Source organism: Cucurbitaria berberidis, assembly GCF_010015615.1.
Source record: "Cucurbitaria berberidis CBS 394.84 unplaced genomic scaffold K460scaffold_3, whole genome shotgun sequence".
Lineage (NCBI taxonomy): Eukaryota > Fungi > Ascomycota > Dothideomycetes > Pleosporales > Cucurbitariaceae > Cucurbitaria > Cucurbitaria berberidis.
Window position 1 is genome coordinate 4,594,178 of NW_024468937.1, and position 19,493 is coordinate 4,613,670.

Sequence of the window (19,493 nt, forward strand, 5' to 3'; positions counted from 1 at the left end):
CGTAAAGCGGCAGCAGCAGCGATGTTCAGGAGAGTATCAGAATTTTCAGTGTATATTATTATTGTAAGTCCTCAACGACTATAGCCTAGGACAGCTCCAATATGTTGTTCATCATCTCACGGGGTGGGCAAGTGCAGAGTTGTAGGGGAGACATACATTTAGGATGCGAGCGCCTCAAGCCTGTCATAGTACCGGATCATTGAAGAACCAGTAGCAGATGGATGGTGATGGCGTCAATTTGGCAGATGTTGAGGGAGGGTGTGTGAAAGGCACAAAGGCCTGTGGTGTGCAAAGCTTTGTCTCGCGAGCTTTCGAAGGTCATTGTGTTTTTCGCGCTGACTAAGCCGCCCAGGAACGGGTAGGCGGGGCAGCTCTGGGACTATCAGCCCAACGAGAGGGGCTGGCAACACTTCCAAGCTTGACGCTTTGAAATTAATCTTTCCTGTTCCTGATGCGCTTGGATGTGATAGCATTGCATTGTATAGCCGATCTGGGAAATGAGATCGAATAACGCCATGCTATTGCGCAAGTGGCACGCCCAAACGGACTATTACCCGCCTCAAACTGCCTGCCCACAGCACCCCCTCCCTCTTGGACGGGCAGATGAAAGGCCTTGCTGACGGGTCTGTCTGTCTGCCATATACCGTCTTGTGATGGTGAACTCGATGAGCGGCGCACGAGCAGTCCCAGTCTAGCTAGTTGGTGCATCTGAAACAGTGGCCGGCGTGAAAGCAGCCTGGCTTGCCCATGTTGGCCCTGGAGCGGTTGGCACCCATGGCAGACGACGCGCCAGAAACACCAGCCCCTCCCTCGTCTCTCGACTTGCTGCCATGAAGCATTGCCCGGCCCAGCTCGTCGTCGTGTCTGTACTCGTCTTGCATTCGAACTTCTTGTTTCTTATGTTGTTCTTCGTGGGCTGACGACGGCGCATTCAACTTTCTGAAACAGTCCATCGGCGTTTAGCATATGCCCCCCCGCCGTCCTGGGCCAAAAATAGCGTGCATTCACTCGACTATCCACCACCTCGCGCTCCGAGAAACCCCAGCATCCATAACCCGCCGCAAACCTCACAGCAATTCTCCCTCGCCCATCCCAGCACCGCAGTCGTACCCTCGCACGCGGCGTCTTCTATCCAGCCCTCGTCGTCGCTCCCTCGAGTGCGCATCTCTTGGGCCATTCACTGCGTAAGTGTTAGCGCCCAGGCCTGACCCCCACAACCCCCAGCGAGCGCTTCCCCAGCCGCTGCACACTGCAAATATCTTCTCCTACGCCTGCCCTGCTCCCAATCGCCGGGCGCATCCTCGCGATCAAGCTCGACTTCCAGAAGCCCTCAGCCGCCGCCCCAAAGACCCATTGGTCATCCACACCTCGAAACATCCGCCCGTGCAAACATCGAGTCGCTGCGCAATCAGCCATATCCGTCCCAAGAGCGCCCCTCCAGGTACCAACGCACCGTGATTCGAGCAAACCTGGTGCGCCTTGTGCGCTGGCCACCTCGCCGTCGTCTTCCTGCTGCTTTCGGCTCCTCTTTCTTCTGGCCCAAAAGCTTACCTGCCTCGCGCGCGCCCTGGGCCACCACACGACTCTGCCACCCACACTGCACTTCGCCTCGTTTGAACAAGACCGTATGCCATAGTCCACCGCTGACGTCCCAGACTCTGTCATATAACCCCCGACATCTCCACCTCGCATGACCGACACCACTACCGCACCGGACACGCCTGCCGACACCCCACGGCTGGACGACATCACCGAGGGAGTCGTTGTCCGACCGCGCCAGAACCATCCAGACATGGCCGCCGACGTATTATCACCGCGAAGCGAGCCTGGCTCTGCAGGCACCCTCGGCGTGAACCGCACCTCGCTACCCCCGCTCGTCACTTCCCCGCCCTCCAAAGCGAGACTGGATCGAGCCAGCTCCTACATCAACAAGCGGCTATCGACCTTTTCCAACACATCCACCACGCAACAAACACGCCCGTCACGGCCTCAGTCGCTCGCCTTCCCCATTTTCCACTCGAGCCTGCCGTACTCGCTAGTGCGGGACTTCGCTTACGATCCACTTCACCCTCTCTTCTACGGCCCTCTACCAGAGCAGCCCTCGAACATATCAACACCAGCAAGTGAAGTGGGGAGGAGACTGTCAGACCCGCCTCCGGTCCCATGGCGCAGTGACCGAGGTTGGTCCGCCGCGGCAAACGACGAAAACGGGGAACAACTACCGCAAACCTCATATGACGGCGGACCGCCATACAGCGAAGACGAAGACATCTCAAGTCCTGTCGTCACCAGCCACCACGGCGCACGACACAAGAAGCACAAGTCCAACATTGTCAACTTTGACCAGACACGGGGGCGAAGAGGATACCCAGAAGAGCATCGACGAGGCCCATTGGTGCCCGCCAATGGTGAGGGCAGCCAGGCCGTTCATGGCAACGAGGCCAACTCGCCTGCCAACGGCTCTAGCAGCGAATACATTACCTACCCGCCTGGATCGTCGCGGCTAGGAGTACCGGAAGGAGCTTCACGGCGTGATTCGCACTTTGCCACCACCCTTCCCCCGCGCACATATGCAGACGCACAGGGTCAACCATACGAGTCCGACGAAGAGATGTCCGAGCCTGAGGACTATATCCATGACGACAACCGCTTCTCACGCGACTACCAATTCACCATTGCATCGCCTGACGAGGAGATGCATGGCAAAGCGGTTGCGCTCTTCGACTTTGCGCGAGAAAACGACAACGAATTGCCCCTTGTTGAGGGGCAAGTGATACTAGTCTCCTACCGCCATGGCCAAGGCTGGCTGGTCGCGCAGGATCCTAAAACGGGCGAGAGTGGACTAGTGCCAGAGGAGTATGTGCGCCTACTCCGCGACATCGAAGGCGGTTGGAACGGGCTTATGAACGGTACCATCAGACCACAGCTACAGGAAGCAAGCAACGATGGACCTGAAGGTCTGCTCAGTCCTGTATCAACAGGACCAGAAGCTAAGACGCCTACTCAGGCTGATCACCCGCTCAACTACCTGCCGGTCATCTCGACCTTTTCTACCAGCCACAAAGATCTTGAGCCGTACCCCAAGGATCGACTGGGCACACCGACGAATCCCGAGGGTGGAAGTTTTGGGAAGGGCAAGGAGAGCGGTGCAATGGAAGGCGTCGAATCTACTCCGGAGCCACAGTCCCAGCAACAGCAACAGACCTCATGACCACTTTGAGGCTGTTTTGCACAAAACCCTTTTCACGTCCGTCTCCATGGACAGCTTGCACGCTACCGAAACCAGGCGGCTTGAGTAGCGCATATTCGCCACTTTTGTTGGAATCCAGCTCCGTGAGCAAAAGAAGCAGAAGCTCGTCTGGCCTTTCTTTCGACACTTGGAAGGACTGGATCCCACTTTGACCTCTCTTCACGACATTCGCTTCACCACCATGTCTTAACTGGTTGTCTTTTTAAAAGGCTTTATGGTCCCTGGCCGCTTTGCATCTCATGAATCAGTCGCTACAGGCGGGAACAAGGAAACCGGAGCTGGAAAGCAGGCGCAGGAGTAGGAGTAGAAATTGGCGCCCCCGAAAGGTACCATGTGGAGGAGAAAGTTCCCTTTTCTGCATATCCGTCCATCACGAAGAGAAGAAGGGAGGAAATCTTTTTGTATTGTTTTTTCTTCTTCTTCTTTTCTTCTCTGTAGTTGTACTTTTTTTTGTTCATAACGATTAACATGGCTTGGAAATCGGAAAAGACTTTTTCGAACCAGCCCCGACATGATGACGATGGATGGGAACAACGTCGATTTGTTAAGGGTCATTTAGCGTATTATGGATGGGATGAAGGATGAATTGTTGGTGTGTGTGTGTGTGCGGGTACGTGTGCGTTTGCTATAAAATCGCAACGTGCGTGCGATAATTATATGATGCTTAAATTTTCGAACGAGCTCTCAAATTGTTGTACAGTGTTTGCTTGAATGTGGAAATGACTATTCAGGCTATGTGTAGGCATGAAGAAAGTAGTGTGAACAGGGAGAGAATACTCTTGTTATGTAGGGAGCGACCATGTTTAGTAGCTACAGAAGGTTTAGTAGATTAGGTTTAAGGGGTTGAAAGGTTTGAAAGGTTTGGAAAGTTTAATCTTTTTCGAAACGGTTTAGTAGTTTGAAAAGTTTAATAGGTCTGAAAGGTTTGAAAGGTTTAGAAAGTTTGGAAGGGTACCTTCTGTTCGAAAAGGTTTAGCGGGTTTAGCAGGTTTGATAGGTTCAGAAAGTTTAGAGGGGTTAATCTTTTTTTGAAAACGTTTAGCAGGTTTAGAATGTTTAGAATATTACGAAGAGATGCACACAACCCCTCCTTGCGTCGGCGACCGTTATGCCGTAGATAGGAGTGCCGTAGTTATTAAAATGTATCAGCGGTCATCACATCACTAAGAAAAAAACAGGATTGTTCATAGAGGGAAGAGTGAGCAATAAAGCAACAAGGCCGTGAATTTCGGAAGCCTAATAAAGTGTACCAAACACCTGCAGTATCCCATGCGAGACCCGTAGCTTGCAATACCCAAATGACCAATAGCCGAATAGTAGTTGTAAGAATGAAACGCCAGACGCGGGCGCTTGCTAAAAGTGCTGAAAGAATTGTGAACAGGGGAAAACTAGTATACAAAACAAACGACCGTTGACCAATTCCAAGTCAACGAATCTGATAGTGAAGGTTAAAGCGTAGGAGCCTTCTTCAGCCCCTGACAGTAGCGCACGTGCAGAGAATCGATGAAGTGCGAGTGCCGAATCCCCGGCGGGCGCGCTTGCTGGAAGGTGTCGATGGCGTCCTCGACTCTATACCCCAGGCGCTCAATGAGATACGACACGAGGAAGAAACCGGTGCGGTTGAAGCCATAGTGGCAGTGTACTCCGATGAGGCCCTCTTTCTTCTCGGATCGGATCTTGTCCACCAAGTCCATGAAGACCTTCACCTCATCGTCTTGTGGAGGCTGCTTCGACACGGTAGGAAACTTGTAATATGGGATGCCCCCCACCTCAAGGCCCTTGGGGTCGTACACCGGGTTATCGTGCGAGATGTCAATGACAGCGCATAGCTTGCCCGCCCACTTCTTAGCGAGGACCGCTGGAGTATGTTCCTCGTCGACTTCCCGGAGCGTCTTCATGGCGCGGAAAACGCCCCCAATGGGTCGCGAAACAGGCAGCACGGCTTTCCATTTCTCGAGGTTCTTGACGTCCCACTTGCCTTCTGTGGAGAGGTATTGGAGCTGCCAGGCAAGAGACAGGCGGGGGTCAATATGGTCAGCAAAGAAGGTGCCAATGAGTCCGGCTATGATGCGTGACGACGATGGCGCGAATAGCAAAGAGTGCGCTGCCGGTGTAGGCATGATGGCGGTCTTAACCACCAGGCGGCGTGGATGGGGTGATGGATTACTGGAGCTTGGGGCCGTTGAAAGTGAGATTAGCGTGGCGTCAGCGGTGGTCATGCTGCCTTCCGTGTTGACAAGGCTGGCAGCATTGGTAGATGCAGCCGTTGAGCCCACCGTCTTGACATCATCCTCAAGGTGTGGTAGATCATCTGCGTCAATGCCAGAGTCTTGATGCTTGCGCGCCGAGTCGCCTGGAAGCACTGCAGGTAGGTCGAATGGTGCCGCTGCAATGGGCAGACTCGCTTTCTCGCTCGGTGGTTCAATTGCAGATGCATCTCTACCCAAGAACTCGACAATGCGCTTAACATTTGTAGCTGGTGTAACGTGATCAGCTTCACCAGCGGCGAGGAAAACGGGAATATCCAAGCCGGACCAGACCTCCTTTCCGGGAAGGCCACCTCGAGGTGAGCCGCTTGAGTAGTCTGGACACATGCCTCGTGCCATCCTCTGCCAAACGGCACTGCGACTTTGTTTGTTGAAGCGCAGTTGCAGCTTCTTGGTTTCTTCTTCAGCGTCGGCTCCTGCCATACGCTGAACGCTCTTACTATTGATGCCTCCTCTTCGATCCCATCGTCTGAGCAAGTCGAAGATCGTGGATGGTAGTGAGGTGAGCGATCGTAGTGCCTTGACTTGATTTTCCGTTGGTGGGTCTGCCTGGGGGCAGATGGCGATGAGGCCACTGACGTGTTGAGAAAGGAGATACGCATGGGGCGAGGAAGGTGAAGCCAGCAGTGCACCCAGTGAGCAGCCCATGCTGTGTCCGACGAGAATGACCGTCTGACCCTCATCTACCGCACGATGCGTTTCAATGACAACAGCAAGCAGTTGCACCAAGGCCTCTGTAGTATAAGCGTTCCATGCTCTTGGCTCGAAAGAAGAAATGCCGCACCCTGGCAGATCGATAGCCAAACACGAAGCGAGGTTGGAGAGACTGAGGAGAATAGGGCTGAACTGAGCGATGGATCCTCCTAGACCATGAACAAACACCAGCAGCGGAACTGGACGTGGCTTTCTCGGAAGCTTGCTCTCTTGGGGATGAGGCCGATAGAAGGTTCTGATTCCCGGGTAGGTGATCTTGGTGGAGGGCACCGTGTATGAGCGGGTGGTACTATGCTTCTTCAATAGTCCCGGGTCAGTAGTGGATGCATCATCTAGGAGGTGTTAGTGGGAACTTAGGGTCGAGCAGTGTGATCAAGTGGAGCCACGTGATTTGATGTGGAGGTGTCACTGATCCTACGGGGATAACTTACCAACAGCAGGGTCGGATGCGTGCTGGGAGCCGACAGCCTTGTCCTTCCCGTTCCGTCCGCTCCAGAACCAGAGCGCAGATCCAATTCCACAAAGTGCTGTCAATTTGACCATGCCCACGGAAATCGAAGTCGTCAAGTCGCCACTAGCTACGAAGGGATTGATGAGATGGAGCAGACGGTCAGCCGTTTTCTTTATATTCTGCCAGAGTGCCAGGTCTGCAACGGTCTGTGTCACTTGGTCGCTGGTTGGCCCGGCGAGTACGGTCCTCAGCAACCAAACGAGGGCCAAAGGAAGACGCAACGTGCCATTTCGAGATGAGCAAGGACGCGAATGAGGCTCCATCTCCCTTTGCGTGCCCCAGCGCTGAATGTATATTCAACGGGGCGTGGAAGTGCTGGCGTGCGGGATGGCGACGTGCAAGGCCCTGGCCCAGGATGCAGCCAATGGAAACAGGAAAAGCCTCTCGTGCTCCCGTCTTTGGCGAAGAAGCCCCGGTGCCTGAGAGCGTGTGTTAGGATACGAGGCGCGCACGTTGGGGATGTAGCGAATGCGCTGCTACGAAAGAAAATATCTAATCTGCACCCGGAAGACGTGTACGTTGTGCGAGGGTCTCATGTTGAAATGCAACGACGAGGGATGGCGAACCAGCGAGCCGTGACTGTCGATGGCAAGCGTGATGACCTGGAATATGTCTCTGGGGCCAGTGCAAAGAAGAATGTGTGAGGAGCAATCGCGATGGAATGTTGGCACATTGAGGATGTTGTTGGCGAATTGAGCCCTGGGCCGAATGACGTTGGGCTGCCATGGAACGAACGGCGTGGGCGGCGCCTGCCATCGTGCTTCTTGGCAAGGCTGAGCTGGAGCGTCCAACTCTCGACATCCTACTACTTTCCCCCTGAATATCATCTCATCGTGTTTCTGTCGATTGGGGTTTGAATAGCGAGTTGGCTGATGAGTTTAGAGACCATGCACGTTCGACATGACCGCCCCTCATACTCTTTGCCGACCGTGTCCACTTCCATCCACCTTCGTGCTCTCCCAGCTGTCGTTCTCGACAGATGCCAGAGGCAGCAGCTTTCTCGCAATTGCCCAACGTGCCTCCTACATTGTAGACTCTCCGTCCAAGGATGGCGCACTGGAAGAGAAACCGTTAGTCTGGCTTGTGGAGCACATACTTCTAGGCTGGCTACTCATCCGCATTCCTATCAACTGATATTTGCTGACGCGCGCTTCATCGACTGAATCCATGTTTACTTGGTGTATCAGATCTGCAACCAGACCTTCGCATTGCGATGAGTACCACGAAGCGCTGTGCTCCGCTAGTCGTCCCACGCGAGCTGCCATATTTGGGTGTCTGAGTTCAAGTCTCTCTCCCCCGGTTGGCAATGTTGACTGGCACATACATGCATTCCCTTCACGATGCATTTGGCCCCATTTATACTACGCTACCACGACCTCATTGGCCTCGTAGGAAAGCCGATTGCTTTGCCTTTGAGGAGCTATATCCGGCTAAGCTTCGGGGTTCTCACCGACGCCCTCCGCATCGGAAGCTGGCCGCGCGCAAGCACAGGTTCGTAAAGTCGCCCATCATAGCGCCAACCCGACATCGTCGCACTAGGTACAAAGGACCCTCCAATCGACATGACTCGGCTTGACAACTCAACATCTCACATTGGCCACTCATTAGCATGGACCAGAGCTAACACGCACGTAGCTTGTCGGCTATCGAGGGGCACATGTCGTGTTTTGTTATGCCCCTCTATGCTTGGAGCTTCGTCTCGACCAAGACGTGAGAACTGGGTCGCGCCCCACCCGGGGTCTCTTTGATCTTTCGGATTACTGGATCACAACTAGGGGCAACTGCTTCCGCTTGAGCCTAGTTGCGGTTGCGGGAGTGGCTAGCTGGGGTTTAGCACCGTATCTGCTCACCTATCATGCGTATCTTATTCGGCTTTACCACTGCTTCAACTTTCCTCTCTCTCATCTCTCCCACCAAGTCTCAACGCCCAATTTTCACTCTTCGGTGTTCTCAGCTTTTCTATTGAACTTTGCCATACTCAGTTGACAATTGCACACTCATCACAGTGCCAAACAATTGATAGTCCTCCACAATGGACCCACGAAATCTTGAAAAACAACGCGAGCCAGAGGAGCCACGCTTCCTCAACTTTCCACATCTCCCTGATGATGCAATGAGGGATGGAAAGCCTGCATTGAACAAATACTCATCTACTCTCACTACCGGCCACAATTTTCCAGGAGCTCAGGTTCGTCGTTCCGAATAGCTCAGCCGTCGAGTTATGTCAGCAGCTAATGTGGGCATCTCCATGTAGGCTATGCTCTATGCAGCCGGCGTGCCATCGAGAGAAGCGATGAAGACGCAACCTCATGTAGGAATTGCGAGTGTGTGGTGGGAAGGAAACCCATGCAAGTAAGAGCATTCCAAGCCTGTATGACAACATGGTACTTATTCGTTCTACAGCATGCATTGTAAGTTGCTGCATCCAAAGCTCTTCAGCTTACCACTGGCCTAATTACAACCAATCTATTCAGAGCCCCAACATTGCGTGGGACCTATATTCTGACTGAAGCACAGTGTTGGATCTCGGAAAAGAGATCAAGAAACATGTCCTGAACGACCAAATGCTCGCATGGCAATATAACACTATTGGAGTATCAGACGGTATCACCATGGGCGGAGAAGGTACAGCCAGCCCAATCGAGAGATGGAGGGTTCAAGCTAACGAAATCCAGGGATGCGATTTTCACTTCAAACCCGCGAAATTATAGCAGACAGCATCGAAACAGTGACTTGTGCCCAGCATCACGACGCCTGCATCGCGATTCCAGGGTGTGACAAGAATATGCCTGGTGTGATCATGGCCTTTGCTCGACACAACCGCCCATCTCTCATGGTGTATGGCGGCTCGATCATGCCAGGCTACTCCAAGACGTTGAAAAAGCCCATCAACATCTCAACTTGCTACGAGAGCCATGGCGCCTACATCTACAAGAACCTCAAGAGCGCCGAAGACGGCAAGTTTTCGCCAGATGAGATCATGGAAGATATTGAGAGGAATGCGTGTCCAGGAGCTGGAGCGTGCGGTGGCATGTATACTGCGAATACGATGTCTACCTCCATTGAAGGTATGCTTGTTCAGAAAGCCAGTCCTGGCGTCTTGATGCTAAATATATACAGCAATGGGACTCACTCTGCCCAACTCATCGACGACTCCTGCAGAGTCACCCGCGAAAATGCGAGAATGCGCCAAAGCGGCGGCCGCGATCCGCGTCTGCATGGAGAAGAACATTACACCCCGCAAACTGCTCACTAAAGCTAGCTTTGAAAACGCACTCGTTATGATGATGGTTTTAGGCGGTTCTACAAACGCCGTCCTGCATCTCCTCGCCATGGCAGGAACAGCCGGCGTCCCATTAACGCTCGATGATTTCCAGCGCGTATCCAACAAGATCCCATTCCTCGCCGACCTCGCTCCATCAGGGAAGTACTTCGCCGCCGACCTCTTTGATATTGGCGGTATGCCGAGTGTAATGAAACTGCTCGTCGCGGCTGGTCTGCTCGACGGCTCCATCCCTACCGTAACAGGCAAAACACTAGCAGAGAACATTGAACCCTACCCCTCTCTCCCACAGGACCAAACCCTCATCCGCTCCTTGGACAACCCTATCAAGGCCACAGGTCACATTGAGATTCTGCGCGGTAACCTCGCGCCCGCGGGCGCTGTTGCAAAAATCACCGGAAAAGAGGGCCTAGTCTTCAGAGGCAAAGCAATGGTCTTCAACAAAGAGCATGGCCTCGACACTGCCCTGAACGATGGAAAGATTCCCCGAGGCGAAAACATCGTCATCGTCGTGCGCTACGAAGGACCCAAGGGCGGGCCAGGCATGCCCGAACAACTCAAAGCCAGCGCTGCGATAATGGGTGCTGGACTTACTAACGTCGCTCTGATTACCGATGGGAGGTACTCTGGTGCCAGCCACGGATTCATTGTCGGGCACATGTGTCCTGAAGCCGCGGTTGGTGGGCCGATTGCCGTGGTGCAGAATGGTGATGTGATCACGATTGATGCGGAGAAGAATCGCATCGATATGGATGTCAGCACCGAGGAGATTGCGAGGAGACTGAGTGGGTGGAAGGCACCTAGTATGCCGGTGACGCGAGGTGTACTGGCCAAATATGCGAGATTGGTTGGGGATGCGAGCCACGGGGCTATGACGGACTTGTTCTGAGGGATTCCAGGATGGAGAAATGCGCTGTAGGGGCTATATTGATACTAGTCTTTGAGCGGTCTTGGTGGAGTTACTTGCGTTGGAGTTCTGCTAAATGGCGCTTTAAGGCATTCGTAGAAAGAGAAGCAGTTCGCTACTTTCACCTCAGATTCTCGCACCTAGGTGAGCAAATTATGCGGGTTCTTCGACTCCGATAACATCACAAACGTGGGAAATGAAATGGCACGATGGCAGTGGTGGTGGGTATCAAAGTTGCTTTTAGGCCACGCCCGATCTCATTGGATATCCTAGGCTATGATGCCCCAGCGAAGTCATCTCAACGCCATAAGCCGTAAACCGTGGATCCGTACCGCCCGCAATCAAATGCTAGCAGTTCACTTTGTGAAAACGTCTACTCGTCATCCTCCTCCTCCTGCTCAGCCTCGAGCGTGGTCTGAGCAATTCGGTCCAAATCACGCTGGCCGGACTGTGTGATGCGGCGGCCACCCTTGTCCTCATCCTGCTCAAGGACACCAATCTTCTCGAGAGCCTGCATGACCTTGCGGTCGACAGAGCCGGAGGCGTCAACGTGGTGGGAGGGGCGCGAGCCGCGGTTCTTGGTGGCACTACATGTATGCGTTAGTATCCTGCCTGCATCCGGCTTGTGGACGAGGGTAGTCGTACCCGTGGGCCTTGCGAAGACGGCCAACACCGACGGTCTTGCGCATGTAGACGTGGCGAGCGACGGCAGCGGCGCGGACGTAGAACCAGTCGATGTCCTGGGGAGGAAGCTCCTTGGACTCTGCTCCTCATTAGACACAGCCCAAATGTTCAGCGGGGTGAGTACGTACGCGAAGTCTTGACAGTATCAACCCAGCCTGTAGATAAGGGTCAGCAAGCTGAAGTTATCCCCCATTTACGGGATTCAGGCGTGTTTCACCCGGTGGATTGACACGAACCTGGACTGCAAACAATTAGCACGGCAGCATGAGACATTGGGCAAGAAGCGAACATACATAGGGAGCTTGCCCTGCCTCTTTAAGAAACCCGCATACGATTGGATGAATTTGTGCGCCTGCGGAGTCGTGTCAGTTCGCTGTTGCTGGTGGTCGCATTTGCGGTAATCGAGTGTCGCGTACCTCGACGTCCTTGACTGAAACACCACCCATTTTGTCGGTATTGATGAGGATTGTCGGGAAAGGGAAAAGAGGGCGTTGAAGTCTTGTCGAGTGCTTGCGGTCGTTTTGCGAAGTCTCGAGTGGCCGGTGATTTTCCGTTGTGGCTCGCTTAGGTCCGCTGGAAGATTTGTCGGACCGGCGCTAGCGCCACTCTAAACCCCGGCCTCACTAGCTCACAAACCTGGTCACGCCTCGACTGGTGAGCAAAATGTGTGGATGGATAGGACGTTCATAGGGTTCATTGCATTTCATTTTCATTGCCTTGGAGCTAAAAATATGATTTTAGCGCCACGCATCTGAACTTCTCGCAGCAGACATACGACTTCGCTAGTGTATGGTGCCTGAGCTATCAGCGCAATTGAAGGCTGATCCGATCACAACGCTGTTGTACGCTCCGATGATGCTTTCGATGATGGCAAATGTTCTTCCAACGTACGTGAAGGCACTGATGAGGATTAGCAGCGAATTTCCGTAGTAGACCAACATCTTCACTGGTTTGCCTTTATTATAGCTGCCATGATCGTGCAGCCATAGCCCATCCTGACAGTATGATAGTGAGTGGCGCAAAGCACACGAAGCCGGTCCACACAATCAAGGAAAAGATTGGGATCACCTCAGCGAGAACAAGTGCCAGAGCACCCAGCGCAATGGTGCAACCGAGCCAAGTACGCCAATGGACGAACGAGTTCTTTGGCAGATGCCGGCTGTTTCGCAGAATTCGAACGAAATTTCGCTGCGACGTGCAAGTAGAGACAACCGGAGACCATGAGGCCGATCAGACCTGCAACAATAAATCAGCTATGCACTTTAGGACAAGAACAGCACAACAGACCGACACCGTACGAGACCTTCTTAAGTGTAGAACCAGCAGAGCCCAGGGAGGGATCTGTGACCCATTTCCCACACTAGTTGTATACAACTAGCGCAAAGGCAAGGTATGACGCTTGAACGAGAGCCATGCAAGTTTCCTTGTGACATAATATCTGACTAGCTCGGCAGTTGCATATCACATGCCTAACTTCACGATAAGCACCGCGTGCAAGATTCCGCTGATACGCCGTACATGGGTCATGGCATGTTGTGCCGATCCTATTTCGCGCCGGTCAGCGTCTGAGGCTATTAGCTAGGAATATACATCTACTTCTGTACAAGAGTGCAGCGCCTACTCAATCTCTAGGATCGCAAATCAGACCGCAGCAGAGACGTGCGGTGCCAGAAGGCATGAGGCCCTATCATAGGACGAGCAGTTTAGCTTTGCTTCGTGATTTCGATATCAAGGTATGATCGTTATTCCGACAGATACTCGACTGCTTATAGCCAAGTGGTGGAGATGACAACGAGTCCTCCTTTCGGGTACCCTGCAGATGCCATGCATATAATGTGCACCGAGCATGACCGCATGTGCGTGGGTGTTTGATATTCCCAAGCGGGATCGAGGACCAGGCTGCAGGTCATGTGTTGTACAATCGAGAACAGTAACTACTCGCACTAATCGTTTGCGCGTCCTTGCTATTCTAGTAATCGCAATGCATGTAATAGCGCAAGCAGTCAGGAAATAGTCTTCCATGCGCCGCATTCCTTCTGAAGGTACTCATTCGAAGGGTGTGGGCAACGTATGAGTCCTGGCCACGAACAAGAAGCTTGGCTCAGAAGCGGATATCAGCACCCTTCTCGCACGAACGCGACCGCCATAGCCCTGGACACCATATCGTTTAACCGACTGCGCCTCTCACATGCAGGGGCAAATATTTGTTTACCAGGTCGGTCGGAACTCGGAACGGTGATCGGAACGTCTATGCGCTCCCCCTCGAGGACGAAAGGCAAAGGACGAAGTGTTGGTGGGTGACCGCAGGAGGATAACTAGCATGCTTGAGCACTGCATAGGTCTCACCACTTATGCAAGAGCAATATGAACCTTTTTGCGCAATTAATTGTGCTTACGGAGTGAAGATGTTGTTCGTTGGAGGATTCCATCCGAATCCCTGCGGGGCGAAAGAGTCACACGTGTCGGTTTCCAGGGCCTCCCACACCAGCAACTCTATCCATACAACCCTGATGCCTGCGTCTTTCTCTGTCGCGTTCGACCAAATTGCCGAAACAATTGGCAAAGCCTCATTGCTCAGCCGTTTCACACCGTGCTACAACGGCGACTATGTTCAATCTATCGGCCCCGCACGCCAACAGTATCTGTGGTAGACAGTGCTTATCGCAGGCTGTACCCTGAAGAAAGTTCTACGCTAGATCGGCTGATTGTTACCGAGCCTAGCTATCCATCTGACGGTAGCATTAAACGCATCTACAGTGGGCGAAAACGTGGACAGCTGGAATGGCCGCCCAAGATCCGGTGCCAATTCGAGTGGGTCAGCACGCTCCAGGAAATCCAACAGCTTTATAGCAGCACCGCAGAGCCTACTACCTTTGAACGGAGGGCTCGGGTGCCAGTCAATCAGTAACATCGGCATCAATTTGCATGTCATGGCTCCTGGGTACCGGTTGGGTGTTGATGTCGGCGGGTGAGTGCTCTCTTTTGATGTCTGCGATGTTTTGTGAAGCGCACCTGCTAGCATCAAGCCATGGTGGCAAAATGCCAGCACTCACCCAGTTCTAGCGCCGCGACCCTGCTATTTCAGGGGCGCGCCGCAATGCGTGCCATGAAGCGGCTGACACATGCTTAGTACTTTCACAGACGTCTGCGTCATTACACCGAACGGAGAGGCGGTACGAACGAAAGTTCTCACGAACACGACCGACCAGTCAATTGGCGTCCAAAACGGAGTCGCGCAGGCCCGTAAGATCTTGAATGAGAAGTACGACTGGAACGGCAAATTCGAGTACATACACCATGGCACCACGACGGGCACGAACGCGGTGCTCGAGGGCAAGGGCGCGAAATGCGGCCTGATCGTGACAAAGGGACACAAGGATATATTGACCGTGCGGAGGAGTCAAATACCGGGTGGACTGGGCGCATGGATAAATTACATACAGCCAGAGCCCCTAGTACCGCCGGAGCGGACTGTGGAGGTCAAGGAGCGCATCAAGATCGATGGCCAAGTCTGGTACGAGCTGGATGAGAAGGCGTTCAGGGAAGACCTGCAGGATTTGAAGAGGCAGCAGCCCCAAGCGATTGCTGTGTCCCTACTCAACTCCTTCAGCAACAAGGTGCACGAGGAGAAGGTTCGGGACATCTTGAAGGACGAGTTTGGTCCTGACGTCGAAGTTGTCACTTCCACCGATGTGCTGCCGGAAATCCAGGAGTACGAACGGACAGTCACTACAGCGGCAAATGCGATTGTCAAGCCAACAGTCAAGAAATACATGCACAATCTCCAGAAGATGCTGGCGAACGACACGGACACGATCCGCATCCTCAAGTCCGATGGTGATCTTACATCAGTCGATCTGGCAGGAGAGACCCCCGTACACATCCTCATGAGCGGTCCAGCAGGCGGTGTCAAAGCCGTTTCGCATTTGGTTGCAAAAAATACCCCTTTCAAAAACCTCATCACATTCGACATGGGCGGTACAAGCACAGATTGCGCGCTGCTCTCAGGTGCAGACCCTATTATTCGACGAGAAACCGAAGTCGGCCACTTGTCGGTCCGAGCACCATCAGTAGATGTACGAACAGTCGGTGCAGGTGGTGGCTCGATAGCTGTTTATAACGAATTCACAAAGAACTTCCGTGTAGGGCCTGAATCTAGCGGAGCGACTCCTGGACCTGCTGCGTACGGAAAGGGTGGAACACAAGCAACCGTTACCGATGCCAACCTGACCCTTGGCTATCTACCATCAAAACTACTCGGAGGTAAATTTGAGCTCAATGTTGCTGCATCAGCGGCCGCGGTCAAGTCGATGGCCAAGCAGATGGGCATGGATACCACAACAGCAGCTGAAGGCATCATCGATCTTGTCAATGAATCAATGCACGGCGCTCTCCGTCTTGTGTCGGTTGAGCAAGGCTATGATCCTCGCGACTTTGCCCTTGTTGCATTCGGCGGAGCTGGCCCTCTCCACGCCAACTCGCTCGGAAAGCTCCTCGGTTCCTGGCCCGTCATTGTTCCTCCTAGCCCAGGCGTACTGTGCGCTCAGGGCGATGCGACCACCAAGATGTCACACGAGCAGAGTTGCACATATATCAAGGTCTTCTCTGAAATCACCGCGGGGGACCTCACCAAGACCTTGAGTAATCTCAAGGACAGCTGCGTGAAGACGATGAAAAAGTCGCTCGCGAACGACGACGCCACCTTGAAGGTTGTATATCAGTCCGATATGCGATACAAGGGCCAGGCGATGACGCTCACCGTTGACTTCAGTGAAGACGAACTCAGCGACACACTAGGCCTTTTGGAAATTCTCCATTCAAAATTCAACGAGGCGCATAATCAACAGTTTAGCTTCTCACATGCGCAGGCTGAGATTGAGACTATGCGCATGCGCGCCAAGGTTATAGATGCTTCCGAGGAGGTAGCTATCAAGCCCATCGAGAAAGCCAAGAGCTCCACACCACCGAAAGATGCCATCACCTTCAAGCAAGATATCATTTACGAAGACAAGAAGGTCAAGGCTACCTTTTGGGACCGCACGATGATCACCAAAGCAGGCATCAAGATCCCTGGACCAGCTGTCGTTACTGAAATGGATTCCAACACTCTCATCCTCCCTGGCTACTTTGGTGAAATCGACTCCATGGGGAATATTCTCATCTGGCCTGAAGAGAAGACGGCTGAACAGAAGGCTGTTCACACAAAGCAGTCTGCCACCGAACTTGTCAAAGAGCAGCCCTTGATTGCTACTCTCATCGCGTCAGCGCTCGGCTCGATCCGACGAGAGATGGACACCCTCATGCTCCGTTGTGCTATGAGCCCAGCTATTCGAGAACAGCAAGACGAGTTCAACGTCATCACCAACACGCGCGGTCAGATGTTAGTAGGCCAATTTGGCAGTTTCATCACACAGTTTTTGAACGGTTGGAAAGGGACAGTGGAAGAGGGCGACATATTCGTTACTAATGACGTTTACCAAATTGATGGCGCTGTATCACATCTCAACGACGTCATCATCCTTCTTCCCATCTACTTTGAGCACACGCTCATCGGCTGGGCCGCCAACTTTGGCCATTTAACCGATGTACAAGGCAAAGTCCCTGGTTCTATGAGCATCAACGCTAGCACAATCTACGAGGATGGCTTACAGATCCCCATTGTCAAGCTCTATGATAAGGGCGTGTACAATGAGGGGCTGGCGTCAGTATTCTTTCGCAATTCTCGCAAGCCTGAGTGGTTCCAGAGTGACCTTGTCGCTCTTGTCACTGCATGTCGGACGGCCGCCACCCGAGTCAACGAACTTTGCCAACGCTATGGTCTTGAGCTCTACGAAGCGGCAACTGATTATCTACTTGACCAGAACAAGATCGCTATTAAAACTATTATTGACGAGAAGATCGGCCCCGAAAAATCGAGATTTACCGACTTCATCGACGACGATGGCCAGGGCGTCGGACCGTACGCCATCTCCTGTTCGATGCAGAAAGAAGGTGACAAGCTCGTCTTCGACTGGGACGGTACATCGCCGCAGTCGAACACATCTATGAACTACTACCTCTCCATCACCATGTTCAAGATGTTCATCGGCTACTACCTCCTCGCTGTGTACGACCCCCACGCCGTAGTCAACGACGGCTTCCACGACCTCATCGATATCAAGATTCCTACCGGTACCATTCTTCGCCCCGTCCGTCCTGCTGCGCTCAGCTGCCGCACACATCTCTTAGGTCGCGTAATGGACGTCATGCAAGCCCTCTTCGGGCAACGCAACGCGGCGTATAGGTGTGCAGCAGGCTTTTCTGACTCTCCACATCTCTTCTACTCTGGTTTCAAGCCAGACGGCGAATTCTACCTGCTCTACCAGATTGGCTTTGGCGGTGTGCCTGCACGGCCTGTTGGCGATGGTCCAGACTGCCATTGCCTCTTCCCGGCTATCAAGTCTATTCCTGCCGAGAATATTGAGTTGTACTTCCCAGTCATCCTTGAGGCTAATGAAGCGCTGCCAGACTCGGGGGGTGCGGGATACTTCCGAGGCGGTAATGCGCAGCGCACACTATATAGGTGGCTTTGTGAAGGCGATGTCAGCATACATGATGATAGGTGGATGATCAAGCCGTGGGGTGTAAACGGGGGCCTGCCTGGGTCGAGATCGAGGAAGGTGCTCTATAGGAATAACAGTTATGGCACGGGTAGAGAGAAGGATAACATAGAGCTTTGTCAGTCGAAGCAAGACTACATCCATGTCTATCCTGGTAAGCAGTTACACATCCTACTAAGGATTTAGGGCAGTTGCTAATGAATGTATTAGGAGATGTCCTTGAGTGGGTAACCTGGGGCGGCGGCGGTCTCGGCGACCCTCTGACCCGCCCGGCTACCATCGTAGCGCAGGAAGTTCACCGGCGCCTCGTCACCATATCAGGCGCAGCGAAGAACTATGGCGTTATCGTTCGCTCCTCGGATTTCACGGTCAACGAAGGCGCGACGACCGAACTTCGCCAGAAGATGCGAGAAGAGAGGAAGAAGACGGGTCATAGCGATGATATGAGTATCGACCGCGGCGGCACAGTACGAGAGCTCATGGCCAAGTGTGAAGCGGAGACAGGTCTCAAGCCGCCGAGACCACAGTGGGACAAGGATCCTTACGGCCCACACGTCGGGCTTCCCTATGTCAAGGAATGGTACAAAAAGATGCGGGTTGGGGGCATGGATCTTTTCGACAAGGCGTGATAAAAACCTCCGCTCGCTATAACACTAACATGACATGTATATACGAATTTAACGATATCATAGACTTTCAACAAGTATTCCAAGTCTCCTCTTTCACAACTTTCTCGATCTTGCAATCTGACCGTTTACCGTCTTTTTCGCCCATCGCACACTCCAGCATGACAGTACTTCCTACACCCCTCCTCAAACACCCAGTTTCGTCCTCTCCCATCTACATCTCCATCCTCATCACACCGCCACACTCCATTCCCACACTCGAAAACACAAGTGCAATACAAAGCTCCCTCCTCGGTGACAGTGCACAGTGAATCATCGCCCGTTTGTGCCTTGTAAATGTTGCCGAGAACGGACATTGGGATATCTGAATGTGAGTGTTAGGTCGTTGGACCAAGTCAATGGGGAGACGGACCGTGGTCTTGCATGAGTTCCCAGCCGCAGTATCGTTGTGCGGTAGTGCAGGTTGTGAACTGGGGTGGTGTTACGAATGCGCTTAGCGCGAAGATGGCGGTTGCGAGAAGGCTTATGGGGATTATTTTGACGAAAGTGGGTATATGCATCGTTTTTATCGTCGTTATCGCGATCGTTTGATTCGCTACAGTGAGTTTCGTGAGCTTTTGAAGATAGAAAGATAGTTAGGTGTTTGACAGTG

The 19,493-nt window shown here is 53.0% G+C and overlaps 6 protein-coding genes across 6 annotated transcripts; 4 read left to right on the plus strand and 2 right to left on the minus strand.

Annotated features, from left to right (window-relative positions):
* Positions 1-1,792: 1,792 nt before the first annotated feature.
* On the plus strand, positions 1,793-3,211 carry K460DRAFT_282799 (uncharacterized protein; the record flags this gene model as incomplete). The annotated part of the gene is made up of 1 exon (XM_040928598.1): positions 1,793-3,211. One exon carries the CDS (start codon positions 1,793-1,795, stop codon positions 3,209-3,211), a length of 1,419 nt encoding a protein of 472 aa, XP_040788769.1.
* Positions 3,212-4,471: 1,260 nt separating this feature from the next.
* K460DRAFT_339215 (uncharacterized protein) lies at positions 4,472-7,440 on the minus strand. Its single transcript, XM_040931074.1, has 2 exons — positions 6,663-7,440; positions 4,472-6,563 (listed from the first exon to the last, which is right to left on the minus strand). The coding sequence occupies exons 1-2, from the start codon at positions 7,003-7,005 to the stop codon at positions 4,699-4,701; spliced, it is 2,208 nt and encodes a 735-aa protein (XP_040788770.1). The 5' UTR covers positions 7,006-7,440; the 3' UTR covers positions 4,472-4,698.
* A 160-nt stretch (positions 7,441-7,600) lies between these two features.
* Positions 7,601-8,196, plus strand: K460DRAFT_367024 (uncharacterized protein). The gene has a single exon (XM_040933493.1). It carries the CDS (start codon positions 7,643-7,645, stop codon positions 7,874-7,876), a length of 234 nt encoding a protein of 77 aa, XP_040788771.1. The 5' UTR covers positions 7,601-7,642; the 3' UTR covers positions 7,877-8,196.
* A 578-nt stretch (positions 8,197-8,774) lies between these two features.
* On the plus strand, positions 8,775-10,914 carry K460DRAFT_406430 (dihydroxy-acid dehydratase-like protein; the record flags this gene model as incomplete). Its single annotated transcript, XM_040936957.1, has 6 exons — positions 8,775-8,930; positions 8,997-9,094; positions 9,146-9,153; positions 9,260-9,367; positions 9,418-9,810; positions 9,863-10,914. The coding sequence occupies 6 exons, from the start codon at positions 8,775-8,777 to the stop codon at positions 10,912-10,914; spliced, it is 1,815 nt and encodes a 604-aa protein (XP_040788772.1).
* Positions 10,915-11,305: 391 nt separating this feature from the next.
* K460DRAFT_339222 (40S ribosomal protein-like protein S19) lies at positions 11,306-12,135 on the minus strand (the record flags this gene model as incomplete). The annotated part of the gene is made up of 6 exons (XM_040931075.1): positions 12,033-12,135; positions 11,910-11,968; positions 11,853-11,857; positions 11,745-11,771; positions 11,578-11,695; positions 11,306-11,519 (listed from the first exon to the last, which is right to left on the minus strand). The coding sequence occupies exons 1-6, from the start codon at positions 12,060-12,062 to the stop codon at positions 11,306-11,308; spliced, it is 453 nt and encodes a 150-aa protein (XP_040788773.1). The 5' UTR covers positions 12,063-12,135.
* A 1,984-nt stretch (positions 12,136-14,119) lies between these two features.
* On the plus strand, positions 14,120-18,990 carry K460DRAFT_417341 (uncharacterized protein). The gene is made up of 3 exons (XM_040937870.1): positions 14,120-14,584; positions 14,747-18,369; positions 18,426-18,990. The coding sequence occupies exons 1-3, from the start codon at positions 14,547-14,549 to the stop codon at positions 18,842-18,844; spliced, it is 4,080 nt and encodes a 1,359-aa protein (XP_040788774.1). The 5' UTR covers positions 14,120-14,546; the 3' UTR covers positions 18,845-18,990.
* The last annotated feature ends 503 nt before the right edge of the window (positions 18,991-19,493 follow it).